Raw genomic sequence first — 14759 nt, 5'->3', positions numbered from 1 at the left:
TGAGTTTCAAAGGAAGAAAGAGCCACTTAGCAGGACAAGACTGAAGAAAAAGCTGATATGTCATTGGGGCCATATGATCTAATATAGCCAAAATATGAGATGAGCACTGTGGTAGGATGAAAATAACCACCCCACCCCAAAGATAGCCACATCCTAATCCCTGGAATCTGTAAATGTTACCTTGCATGGAAAAGACATTGTAGATATGATTCAGTTAAGGATCTTGAGATAGTGAGATTATCCAGGATTCCCTGGGTGGGCCCTAAATGCAATCACAAGTATCATTATAAGAAGAACACAGAGGGAGATTTCATAGACAGACACACAAAAGAAAGGCTATATGAGATGGAGTAGGGAGAGATTTTAAAGTGCTGGCCTTGAATATTGTAGTGATATGACCATAAAGCAAGGAATGCCAGCAGCCACCAGAAACTCGTAGAGGCAAGGAATGACTTCTCGCCTGGAGCCTCTGGAGGGAACGTGGCTCTGTAGATATTTTGATTTCTGCCCAGTGATACTAGTTTCAGATTTCAGGGCTCCAGAACTGTGAGAGAATAAATTCCCATTGTTTTAGTTCACCAAGTTTATGGTGTTTGTTACAGCAGCCATAGGAAACTAATATAGGCACTGAGTGACTGTGCATTTGGAACTTCCTGTCATTATTAGGTTTTTCAGATCTACCAAGTCATAAAGTTGAGCAGGCACTGCAGCACTCCAGCATATGGTGCATTCATGATTGATCCCAGGCATATGTAGAAACCAGAGGAAAATTTCATGAACAAGAGGTCCAGACTCCAATGTCATTTTCCTCTATTGCTTGAATTCACATGAATTCATAGGAGTTAACTATGACCAGTTGATGGAGGAGAAATGAATTTGGACCTATTTCATAGATGGGTAGGTTCAATAATCGACTGTTGCCAAATTGTAGTCAAATCGTAGTTCATACCAGGGTGGCATTAAAGGACAGTGGTAAGAAGAAATCTACTCAGTGGGTAGAGCTGTTAGAAGTACACTTGATCAAACTTTTTATAAGGAGAAGTGACCTGAGGTAAAAAAATATACACAAATTTCTGAGACATGGAAGTAGTTTGACTAGTTTCTCAGGATGCTAAAAGAGCAAGATGGGAACAAGGCAACGTATCTAGGGAATAAGCACAAGGACGGATCTTTGGGTACAAGGGTGTGTCTCACATCAATAGTTAAGGAAGGCGTTCAACCACTAGGTGGACAGATAACTCATCTGGTAGCTCTCAGACCACTTCTATTCATAACCATATCAATGCTTATGCAATGGACCCGTGAATGGAATAGCCACACTGGAAGAAATAGAGGTTATTATGCAGGGGTTCAAAAGCACATGTTCCTTCTCACAAAAGCTAATCTAGCTATTGCACTTCTGAATAACCAAGCTGTCCATCTCAGAGACTCATTTAAGCCCTCAGTACTCCATCCAACCCTCCAGGAGAACAACCAACCACTTAAAAGCAGTTTGATTATATCAGATCTCTTTCATCTTGGAGTGGTTAGGGATTAAACCTTACCCAAATTGACAACCTCTCTGGATATACATTTGCATTTCCTGCACACCACTCCTCAGCTCTTGTCTCCAGAAACCTACAGAGTCTCTTACTTACTGATATGAAGTTCCACATAACAATGTCTTAACTTACCTACTTTATGGTAGAGCAAGTGCACCAAAAGGAACAAAACCATTGGATCGATTGGTTGTACCTCATACTGGAAGCAACTGACTTCATAGAACAAGTTAATGCCTATTGAAGACTCTGATGATGTGCTGTCTTGGGACAATACCCTGTGGAGTTGAGATACTAACCTCCAGGATGTTCTTTATGTATTGAAATGATGATTGATATACAGTGATATGCAGACTGTATATCAGACTGTATGTCAGTGAGATACAGACTAATAGCTGGAGTCCATAGATCTGGAAACCAAAGAGTAGAAGTAGAATTGGCTTCCCTCACATTACTACCCATAACCTACATGTCCAGAATTTGTGATTTGTATCTCTGCATCTCTACACTCTGCTGGGTTGGAGGGAGTTCTTAGTTTTTGTGATGAAGAGGAGGGGGTCCTTTTCACCTGGGCACATAAAATGGGTTCCACTAAACCTTATGCTATGACTACTGCCTGGTCACTTTGGATCTCTATAATGGAGGACTGATAGGCAAAAACAGAAACCGCTTTACTGATAGCCAACCTGATTATTGTGGTAAGCTTCATAATGAGACATAGAGGAATATGTCTGGAATTTGGGTCGTAACAATAACCAGGCAATTGCAGAAGCCATGAGCTAACAGAGCTTATAAAGAGTTCAAATCCCCAGAGATAGATTGAATGTTTTCTACGAGACCAGTAGCATAATTCTGCTGACATGCTGCTTGAAGGTGAGGAAAATCTAAAATGAATAGTAGAGGAGGGAAAAGTTGAGTATCGGTGATGGTCTTTGAAGCTGCTGCTTCCATGAATATAGTGGGAAGTTTTTCCGTGTTCCACTAACCTTATGGGCATAATCCTTTTATAGAGTTGCTATCAGCTATGACCTTAAAAATTTAGTGGCAGAATGGACTTAATATGATACAAGTGAATCTTCATGGTGCAACGAAAGGACTGCAGCAGATGCTTGTGATATGTGGGACCACCTTATTTCAGAACAGCTGTGCTGGACAGTTCCATCCAGGTTGACAGCATCCCAGGTGTCTTGGCAGGGGTTCTTCCACTTTTTCTGAGCTATGGAAGGCCAGTCACCCATGTGCAGTGTTGAGGAGTTAATACCCCTGGATGTAAGCCACAGGCACTGGGAGATGGAACGTGATGGATAAATGACCCATATTCCTTGTCCTACACTGGGACAGTGTTGAAGTTCATCCAACACGTGTTCTTTGAGAGTCCTATGGGATTATGCCTAGATGCCACTGTGATAACCACCTCATTACTGAACACTTTTCCTCATCTCACTTTTTTCCATGTCTTGCTCTTCCCTCTCCTTCATTTCTGCTTCCTGAGACCATCTCCAAAATGAACTACCTGCATCCAAGTCTTGGTCAGACTTTGCTTTTAGGAGACCTTATCTTACCTTGACATTGTTTAATAATGGATTTTTCCCCTAGTAATTCATAATAAGAACTGTGTATTACAGTCAGGAGCATCATGGATTTAAGAAAATATTGCACTTGACAATATTAACAACTATGACAACAACAACAAGCTGGTGGAGATATATGGTATATTTGTTTTATTCTTCCTCCACATCAACATTTCATTCCCCTGTCCTCACACTACAGTCCTCACCGTCTTTACTCTTTCCTTCCTTTTTGATCCTTAGCCCACAGCCTCCCTCAATGCGTGGATGGGAACTAATGATTGGAATCAGTATTAAAAATGATTTGGAAATGAACAATTGGGGACATGACACACAAGGGATCAATGAGAAGACAAAGTGGGATAGACAGTAGAGGAGAAAAAGGGAAACAATGGAGTTGGGGAAGAAAGTCATTGGATATCAATGACTAGATACCATGTGCTTCTGAAATTGTCATGGAAAATCAGATCATTTCAAAATCTCTGATTTTCTTTTCGGTGGGTGGTTTGTGAGTTTTATAGCATATATATTATATTGCATATATATATAATAATATATATTGCATATATAATATATACCTGCCATAGGTAGATGAATATTGAGAATATTTCATGAATGAACAATTTTGATTCATAATCCAGTTTTGTGCACACAAACTCCAATTTAATATAAGAAATATAAAAATTAGAACACACAAGGAAGCCCCTGTCCACTTTTCATAAATATCTGAGGAGAAATATCTGAGGATGAAGGAAGGAAAAGGTCGTTGATGATTGTGAACCTGGCAGTAGTCACTGTAGTTGTTCAGAGGAAGGATGTCAATGTCAGAAAAATAGGTTTCCAATGCCCCCCATCCATTTCTTTCTGTCTGTGCCGTCTTGGGAAGTTAACTTGGGCTCTTCTCAGAGCTACAGCTCTCTGGCGCGGGTTAAATAAGCACTCTGGAGCAGAGGGCTGGTGTTTGGGTCACTCTGAGGACTGAGATTTCATCTTCCATGTTGGCTATAGGGACGAGGGGTTTGAGGGCCCCATGGAATCAGATCGTGAGAAATGGTTTATAAATCTCAGGCACGATGTAAACAAGATCAGAAGACTGCTACCCTGTCCATTCCTGCAAGCAAGAAGTTGTAAAGAAAGGAAATCATAGGAAAAAGATAAGAACATTTTTAAATGACAGCAGACGGTATCTGATGCAGGGACAGAAAGGTTTGAGAATCAACTGAGATGACTTAAAACAACAGAATGAAATGGGGAGAAGAGAAGAAAAAATAAGATCTAAAGGGGGCTCAAACGAGAGAAATTGAACACAGACTGGATACCATGTCTCTCAAAGTGTAATTGTTGAAAATTAGACAGTGTCAAGGTTTTGAGTGGTGGGTTTCTCAGTGTTTAGTACAGTATCACAAGTGAATGAGTAAATAAATATAAATGTATGCGTGCGTTATGAACATATGTCTTTAGGGACTGTGATAACTCTCTCTCTCAATGTAATGCTTCTAATGACCAGTGTTTTTTTAAAAAAAGGAAAGCCCTATAAATGTTTTATAACACTTCTATACGGAAAATAATTTCAAAGCAAGAAAAAATAAGGGAATAATGTGTAAGGAATTTGGCAATTGTATGCTTGGCAGAACACACTGTATTGATGCAAAGCAAGCACATAAACACCTGACACCTGGGCGTTTTATTCCTCCTCCTCTTTGTTATTTCCTGTGTAACCTTGTCAAGATAGAGGAGGCAAGTCTCTGAGCCACAGTTTCCTGTGGAGGAGGTGAGGTACTTTGCACAAGTTCTGGCCCAAACAGCCACTGAAAAGTAAATGAAATTGAGCCCTTGTGCACTCTTAGTGGAAATGTCAAAGGGTGCAGCCACAATGGAAAAAGTATGGCGTTTTCTCTAAAAGTTAGAAATGGAATTAGCATACGATCCAGCAAAATTCCCCTTCTGGGTAAATACGCAAAAGAATTGAAAGCAGAGACTCAAACAGATATCTATATACCCGTGTTAGCATATATATATATCTATATACCGTGAATAGCAGCACTATTCACATAGCCACAAGGTGGAAGCAACCCAAGTGTCCATCAATGCATGAATGGGTAAACAAAATAGAGAATATACCTGCAGAGGACTATTATTCAGCCTTAAAAACGAAGGCAGTTCTGACACATGCTACAACATGGATGATCTTTGAGGACACTAAGCTAAGTGAAATAAGCTATTCAGAAAGAACAAATACTGTATGATTCCACTTATATGAAGCACCTAGAACTGTCAAAGTTATAGAGTCAGAAAGAGGAATGGTGGTTGCCAGGGTCTGAGGGAGGGGACAATGTGGATGTATTGTTAGTGGGTACCGAAGTTCAGTTTTGCTGGTTGCACAACAATGTGAATGTACCTAATGGCACTTAATACCCCTGAATTGTACACTCAAAAATTGTGAAGATGGCAAATTTTATGTTATGTGCATTTACCACATTAAATTTTTTTTAGTGGAAAAAGACTGAATGTAGTCTCAGAACCTAAAAAGAAAAGGAATGACACATTTGAATGTATAAATACTAAATATTCTTTACTCTCTCTCCCCTTAAAAAACCCATAATTAATTTTGAAAGCCAATGAAAACTTGGGAAAAATGTTTTTAATTTGAGACAAAAGGTTAATTTCCATAAATAGAAAAGGCTCCTTCAACCCAATAGGAAAGATAAGTTTAGGCTCACTAAAATCAAAGACATACAAATAAAACAATGAATATAATTTTAGCTAGTGTATTAGCACATTAAGCTTTTTATTATACCCCACATTGGTAAGCATTTGGATATTAGTAACTCCCAAACATTTTGAAAAAAATTCAAGTACATACACCACACACAAATAGAAAAAAATATGTTAGGAACCCTTAGTGTCTATCATCCAGTCTGTAACCATTATCAACATTTGGCAATCTTGTTTGATCCCCCCCAAAATTTTAGGTAGAGTATTTAAAGCAAATCAGAGACATTATATCATTTCACTTGTCAATACTATAGCATCTGTGTATAACAGATCAGATCTTTTTCATAATGCCATTATCATGTCTTACAATTTTAACAATAATTCTTTAATATCATCTGGTAATCAGTATTCATTACGTTTCCCCCAGTTGTCTCAAAAATACCTTTTTATACTTGATTTCTTTACATAAGGATTCAAAGAAAGTCCATGCATTGCATATACTTAACATGTCTCTTAAAACTCTTGATTTATAATAATTGCCAATCCACCTTTTTTTCTTGGCTTTCAGTCTCTGAAAAAGCAGGGTAATATATCCTGTGGAATTTTCCACTTTCTAGATTTGGCTGTTTGATTGCTATGTGTTGTTTGTTCTTTTATTTCTCATAGCTCTTGTAAACTGTTAGATTTAGAGGTATGATTAGATTCAGATTGAATTTTTATAAACGAGAATACTTCATAGATGCTGTGTTTCCTATTAACTAGGAGGCATGTAGCCTGCATTATCCCACTGTGCATGAGATCCCACTGCTAGTGAGATTTAGAAATTATTAGAGAAGCTTGTGGGTGAGAACCATGCTTCAGTATAAGCCTCAGTAAAAGAACTACATACAACTAAGACTGAACGATGAGGAAAGAGTTGCTAGGGTACCATGTAATTGTTATATGCCCTGGAAATCTTGACATAATGCACTATCAGAAATGGTTGGGAAGAGGGCTAGTATATGGAAACAAGCAAAACTTCCATTCATTGAAGGATACTTGCAAAAAACTGATAGATGACAGTCTGGGAGAAGATAACTTTAAAGATCAAAATTCACAGGTAATGAATATCTGTGTACAAAGAATGCATAACCTCTGCTAATCGAAAAAGATAAAACAGGAAACCCAAAGGAAAAATTATATACATGGGCAATTAGTAGAAGATTAATAGAGAATGGCTGGAGTGTATATGAAAAGAGGCTCAAAATCATTCTTCATTAGATACGTACTCATTAAAACTATGAACTGTCAAAAGGATGATAATTAAAAATGTGGATAATTCATTGAGTTCTTGGTGAGGATTTGAGGTGAATAGACTTCTCAAGAACGCTAGTATTACTGTTAATTCTGAATAGCATTATGGAAATATTTGTAAAAGGCTTTTGTCCTTTGTCCCTCTAAACCCTACTCCTAGGACTGATATCACAGAAAACATCCCATACAAGTCCCTAAGGGTACATACATGATGACATTTATCACAATATTGTTTGTGAGTTAGGGAAGTTGGAGGCAACCACGGTGTTTATGTAAGATGTCCTGTATTCATTCTATGAAATATTCTATAGCAGTTACATGTAACAAATTATATATATAGCTAAATTCATTAATCTTAAAATCATAATTAGGAGTGAATAATTAAATAGAAAGATACCTATGCCAGCAGCATATTTATATACATTACAAATGTATACATGCCAAAACCTACAAATAATATATGATACACAATTACATGTAAGACCCACTCATGTGAGGTATCTCTTGCTGTATAACAAAGTACCTCAAATTTTAGCAGCTTAAAACAGGAAATGTTTCCAAATGAAAAGAATTGTGGAGACGGATGGGGGTGATGGTTGACAATATGAACATATTTAATACTACTGACCTGTACACTTTACGACAGTTAAGATAGTAAATTTTTTGTTGTATGTATTTTAAACACAATTAAAAATTGGGCAAAAAAGCCTCAACAAACATATATTATCTCACATAGTTTCTAGAAATCAGGGAGGAACTTAGCTGGGTGGTCTTGCTCAGGGTCTCTCAGGATGACACAGTCATCTGAAGCATTGCCTGAGGTTGGAGGATCACTTTCTAAGCTCACTCATCTTGTTGACAAGAGTTCTCAGTTCTTTACCAAAAGGGCCTCTCCTAGTGCCATTCGTAACATGGTAGCTGGCTGCCCCCAGAGGGGAAGATCCAAGAGGGAGGTGAGGGTATGACAGAGTGACCAGAATGGAACATGCAGCATCTTTTATAACCTAACTCAGAAGTGATATATCACCACTTGCACCATATTGTATGGATCACACAGACCAATCCCAGAGCAATGTGGGAGAGGCCTACACAAAGGTGTGAATATCAGGAGGCAGGGATCATTGGTGGCCATCTTGGAGGCTGGCTACCACATCACTTTAAAGTTTACTCGAAATGAAGAAAATGTAGTTACATAATAATTCTCAAGTGCTTTAATACCCTAATGCTGCAAAAGTACCTACAAAGAAATAATGAAATTATGCTCAATATATATATATTGCCTATCATAGATGTTTTAAGTTGATTATACCCAATGCTATTGAGAGTAGGGCAGTAGACACTCTCACATAATTCAAGTAGGAAATTACTGCTGCTGTATTTTGAAGAACATTAAATTATATAAATGAAATTATGCACAGAACTTTGTACAACATAGAAAGTTCACTTCTAGCAATGTATTCTACGAAAAACTTCCAGGATGGAGATTATTTGAGCCAAAGAGTAGAAATTGGAAAATGTCTAATTATAGGAAATTTGAAATAGAGTATTTTTATAGCTCCCATAAAGGGCATATGTAGTTGGTAAAAGAGAGGAATTCATTCCTTAGTCGTTATAAAATTGGCCAGGATGTTAGGAGGAAAAAGATAGTTACATAATGGTATGTATATCATGATTTCATATTTATATGTAACTAGGAAAAATACAGGACCTCAGTAGCTTTTATGAAATATTAGGGGCAGATGTGCTTTAGGATTCAAAATGCACAGTTTAGACAGACTAGAAGGTGCAAATCTTGAGATAATATAACTGTGAACATCCTGGTGTGGGGTAGCATTCTGTAACTATCATTGATATTTATGGTGTGAAAAGAATGAGTATTCAAGCTAATTGGAATAAATAAGGAGCATAATATATATTCACATCCGATCAGATCTGTTTTGATGTCACATAGTTTGGGGGCCAAACTGTGAAACCAAAGAGTAGGTTTTAAACTTTAGACTACTAATAAGAAATTGTCCTCCAATCTCTATCTGTGGTTATTGGCAAGGAGGATTGCAGAATACTTTCCTCTTTTAGTCCATTCACGGACTATTTACCCACTTTTCATGCCCTTCTCCGAGTGATTAGTTATTAATTTGGAAAGAAGAAAATAAAGGATAGAGTAAAAGTGAGGGTGGAATTTCTGGCAATCTTCTATCTTAAACAATTCTCTTTTTTTATGTGCATCTTAGAAATGAAGATCAAACCAAAAATTTGAAGTATTTCAGTAAAGGCACAGCGGTTTCTCCAACACACATCAATTTCTCGGGTGGTATGACTGATGTTTCACAGGCTAACCCTAACTCAAGGAATCAGAATTGATTGAAATAACAAGAATATCATCCTGTGGTCCCATAGGTGGACACAAACAATGCTTTTTCAATTCCCCATAGAAAGGCCAATGTTTATTTCCTGGATTAGTTACAGCCTCAGCTCCCATGAGGATGCCACAGAGAATCCTGCAACAGGGAAAGATGAAAAGGGTGGTGTGGCATCTCAGAAAATAAAGAAGTGAGGAGAAAAGGGTATAGGAAATAACTCACAGGGAAGACAGTATAAGCTTTCAAGAGCCACAGAACTAGTACTGGTGAAAATCTTGTCCCCCCAAATTTATAGAAAGGAGCAATTAGAACAAAATCCTAGTTAACATTTTTTGAGTTTACATTGTGCTAGATGTATGCTAAGGAAGTGCGACCTTTAAAGAGATTGATATGGTGGGGACTATAATTAAAATCTGTTTTCTTAATGAGGAAAATGAAGCAGATGGGATCAAGTCACTTCTGGAAGGTACTACTGAAACTCCTCGGGGTTTGATGATTGAATCAGGCAGAGGAAGGGTTGGGGGTGAGGAGAACGATCCAGTTATTGACAGTTTCCATTGGATATAGAAAGTTTCTTCATATTTCAGACAAGTTACACTCACTGTGTTTAATTCTCTTCCCATATCAGAGAGGCATTGCCTGCTTGTAGAGATGAGGTTCTGTGATGAAGTTAGATCACAATCCAAGATCACAAAGATGAAGTTAGATCATAATCCAAGATCACAAAGCTAGTTCATGGTGGAGCTGGACTGAGAACCCAGGTCCTCAAGCATGTGTGTCAGGTAGGGAAATGAGTAAAAGAGTAACTAGGATGGGGTGGGAAAGGGAGAGTCCCATGCCTCCTTAGAATTGTAATTTTTCTATCTTTGTCTACACTAGATTAGCTGAATCAAAGGGACATACAAAATTGCTATGATTTTCACACCTAAAGAGCAAATGGGTTGAGTTAATGTCACTTTTTCAATAGTGTTTTTTGCTGACCCCTATCCTCTTTTATGTAATTATGTACATTCTATTATTAGCTATTCTCCTTGTTTCTTTTCCCTTCATCCACTGCAATTCTTCCCATTAGTATTATTTTTGTATCAATCAGTCTTGTAACATGTGGTGTATTCTTTTGTGTGCTTGTATTTTCAATTCATGGAAAGAGCGTTAGGTTATGTATCTTATTTATTTATTATTTTCCACTGATTTGCAAATTTCTAATATCTTTACATGGGCATTTGATCTGCTGGTTCCAAGCCTGGCATATTAACCTCTGATGAGTCTCTGCCACACTTTACCTATCTGCTGTCCCCAGTGGATACTCAGATTGCCACTTAGTCACCATCACCACACATAATAGTCCCTTATGGTCTTGTGAGAGAATTTCTCTAGGATATGTACCCATGAGCAGAATTGTGCCATAGAAAATGTATTCACCTGATTTTCCTCAGTTTTGCCAGATTATTCTTTGGGATAAATGGAGCATTTATCCCTCAGCAATAGTGGATGAGGATTACTCAAGGCACACATTCCCCGCAAGCACTTGGAATGACCCAGTATTCTAACATTTGCTGGGGGCTGTGTGGCTCTGAGGAGAGCAGCTATGGTGGTAGCCACCTGATTCAGTGTTTTCTGATTTCTGACCGTCTCTCTTGGTGAGTCAGCTGTGAGCTTCTGAGAGATATTCTCGGACATTCAGTCTAAACTCTGTGTTCACCTTACCATTGGATCTTATGTTATCTTTATCCCCTAATAAATCTCTTTATGCTTAAACCATTGAGTGTGTTCTGTTTCTGTTGCTAAGAACCAAAGAATTACTACAGTTATATCACATTCAGTTTCATATGTTTTTTAGCTTATTGCAATCTCTTCTCTTTTTAACAACCTTGATAGAATGAAAATAGAATTTCTTGATAAAATATTTAAGTACTTAAAGTTTTTCTTTCTGTTTTTGGAATATTTTGAGAATGCTTGTTTGACATGGGCCATGATTTTTAGATGAGAAAAAGTGAAATGTAAAATAAAAAAACAAATTCCCCTCAACATTGCATCTTGAAATTTTAGTTTTCCTTTCTTATAAGCCCTTACATCAAGAATTCAATAAGTTATTTAAATAAAGACATTTGGATCCTTTCTACATGTGTTAATTTCATGAACACAGGGATCTCAGGACAGGATCCAGGAAGGTTGCTTTCCAGGATTTCTTCTGATCCTGATGCAGTGGCCACTGATCTAGACCACAGACTGAAATCTGTATGTAGTTAGGGCTTGGGAGTGGTGGTCATGGGCCAGGGGGAGGGCAAGAGGGTAGAGAAACTGAAGACCTAAGAGCTGTTCCTTGGCTGGAGCCAGAAGGAAAATTGTCCAAGCAGAAATATTTCCCACTTAACCAGAATCCAGCCCCACTGCATATCCACTCCCAGACTTGCCCAGATTTTAAGGTTGACTTTGTGTGAGGCTGACAATTGGTGCTTCTTGGCCACTTTGAACACTTTCTACCCCATGCCCAGTACCAAAAGGAGAGGCGACCTCCCTTAATTCCCTGATAGTTGTCCACAGGATAGCTCAGCATCAGAGTTTTGTCCTCTACCCCTCGCCCTTCTCCAGCTCAGTACTTTTATTCAGAGTATTAAAGAGAAAAGGCACTCTCTCACACATCCACTCTTCTTTCTCTCTCCTCTCCTCTCTCTTTTCTCTTAATTCTGTCTGCTATTGAGAAATAGAACAAAGCTTTTACAAAGGCCTATAAAAACAACATTTATTTTCTTATTAGTAAGTAAATGAAGAGACTTTTATAAGTGAAAAGTCGTAAATTTCTCTAGAAGAGGATGAACAAATAAAAGTTCCCAGGCTGAAACTTCAGTACTCCTAAAACCCAGTGGTTATGGCTCAGGGGCTCAAAAGCAGCAAGTATTTGGGATGGGGGAGGAGGGCATCATTCTGGAAGTCCCCATTGCCACAGATCTCAGTCTCCAGCCGTGGAGCTGGAGGGAACTGGCCAAGAGAGGCTGCCAGGACAGGTGCCTGCCCAGGTGCTCTGCAAGGCCTGCTCTCCTGGGGCTAACTCTGTCTCCTTCTGGCTCCAGGGTGTCCGTCCTAGGCAGGCAGGTCTAGGTCTGGTTCCAAAGTGCTCTGGGCTCTGGGCAAGTGTCTGTGTTGAGGGCAGGCTCAGCTCAGTAGCCCACACAGAACTGGAAAGCAGTTCCCACCTGAAATGTAGACTGTCCCACCAGGGCTGCCCCAGTTTGGAGTAGAAAGAGGGTAGCCATGGCCCCAAATCTTTGGAGCTCAGAGACTAAGGCAGCTGAGGTTCCAGCACCATCTCTGCAGAATCCCAAGCCTGCTTCACAAAGGGGCAAAAAAGCTGGTTCATGACTTCAGCCTCTAGATCAGAAGAAATGGAGTGTCCGGGCTGAGAGAGGAGGCAAAGGACTGAGCAGTTGCTCGGCGTGGGGATTTATACTGTTTGGGCTCTTGTGCAATCCCAAACGAGTGTGTATTAGGTATAGTGATGACCTTACTTTCTGCGACAAATTGCTTCAGAAGGTTGAGTCTGATGTTAAATTGAAAGTTTAATCATCTTGGATATGATTACATAAAATTTAATTGGTATCAGTGATTAATTGAGTTAAGGTTAAAAATAAGAAAGGCCACACATGAGATTACTGATTATGAAAAGCCAGATGCTGTGTTTCCTTTATATACGTAATGTCTGATGTTCACAGCACTTCTGCCAGGTGAGTATCCTCTGTTTGTATGAAGGCTTAAATGATTACCCCAAATCAAAGCACAAGTTAGGCTGTAGCTCAGAGGGAAACCTAGGTCTCCATGGAGAAGATTTCTTTGGGGAGGAGTGTTTGGAGAGGAGGTGGAGGCAGAAGAAATTGACCAATTCTGCAGTCTTGATTTGGACTCTCAATTTCCTGTTTTGGTCCTCCACTTTCGAATTCCTAAATTACAAGGACTGAGAGGCGAGAAGGCGGGGTCGGGGAGAGAGGGAGAGGGAGAGGGAGAGAGAGAGAGGGAGGGGGAGAGAGGGAGGGAGAGAGAGAAGTGCTCTAGATATGAAATGGTGAGATAATTTGGGTTCCAATTCTTGTTTCATCCTTTACTAAATGGATGTAAGTATCATTTAACCTTTCTGAGCCACAGGTGTTTTTTTGATGTGTGAAGTGAGGACAAAAATTGCTAATTTCAGAAAGGAGCTTAGAGGATTTAATGAAATAATATAGGTAAGGTGACAGTTACTGTCACATGAAACAAGTAATAAGCTTTGTAAAGGCGTTTTATTATTTGATCAATACTATTATGGTAGAAGAATAAATAACCTTAATGAAGAACAAATGCAAACCGTGGCTTTAAAAAATATATATTTACTGTAGTAGATTTTTACCTTCTTGTGTCATATCCACAGTAAAATTGTAGACATCCTCAATTTAGCATCTTAGATGACCACAGTTTACTCTGTTTAATGATCCTTTTACCCTCAATAACATAAACTGTGCATGATCAGTCATTTAACGAGCATATATCGAGAGCCTGCCTTTTGCCAGATGTTATGAAAGGAGCTATATAGACAAAGGCAACCGAGGCCCGTTTCTCCCTTCCCCCGTGAAGCAGGCTCACTGTTCTGCAGCCCCAGGCTCGAGCTGGAAAGACACCAGGCGGTACGGGATTTCCCCACCTGGGGAAGAGCTCTCCGGAAAGCCCTGAGCAGGCGGGAACCGGAGCCAGCCTCCCTGCGGGCTGCTGTGCCGCATTGTTAGAGACGTCGACACGAACTCGACACGGAATGGATCGGTGACCTCTGCCCGGCTAGCTGGGGCCCAAGCCCCTGTCCTGGGCCGGACAGCCTGAGGTAGCGCCAGGAGAGGCCCTGCTCCGCATTGGCCAGTGGGCGCGGAAGCACCAAAGGGAGGCAGAGCCCCGCTCGCGGCCGGACGTGCACCGCCGGGGAGTTCCACAGCGCGCTGGGGCGCTCGCTATCTGCCAAACCGATCGCGGGTTCAGATCCGCCCGCCCACGCGGCCCGCCCCGCGTCGCGCCTGCCCCGCTGCGCGCTCCACGCTCCCCGCTGCTCTTGTGCTGGGTCCGGAAGGTGGGCGCAGCGCGCGGCCGAGGTCGTGCGCCTTAGAAACACAGCGATCGGAGAGCCTCAACGCGGGGGCCACCTCCTTTCCGTGCCCTTCATTTCCTACGCATTTAAAAAGTCCGAATTAAACCACCTGCATTTGGTCAATAATAACGTAACAAGATTTGTTTTTACTGGTTTTATGGATGTGAGGGAATGTTTCTCAATG

General features: G+C 40.0%; 1 protein-coding gene across 1 annotated transcript in view; it reads right to left on the bottom strand.

Annotated features, from left to right (window-relative positions):
• LOC147914610 (uncharacterized) overlaps positions 1-14219 on the bottom strand; it is a 46765-nt gene extending 32546 nt beyond the window's left edge. Inside the window, exon 1 of the mRNA XM_087443017.1 lies at positions 14086-14219. Within this exon, the coding sequence (XP_087299143.1) occupies positions 14086-14219 (134 nt within the window). The remainder of the gene's footprint in view (positions 1-14085) is intronic.
• Between the last annotated feature and the right edge of the window lie 540 nt (positions 14220-14759).

Source organism: Ceratotherium simum, chromosome 18 (genome assembly GCF_057802395.1).
Source record: "Ceratotherium simum simum isolate JZ-2026a chromosome 18, ASM5780239v1, whole genome shotgun sequence".
NCBI classification, from domain to species: Eukaryota; Metazoa; Chordata; class Mammalia; order Perissodactyla; family Rhinocerotidae; genus Ceratotherium; species Ceratotherium simum.
The sequence above is the reverse complement of the archived record's forward strand: the minus strand, read 5'-3'. Positions and strand labels throughout refer to the sequence as shown.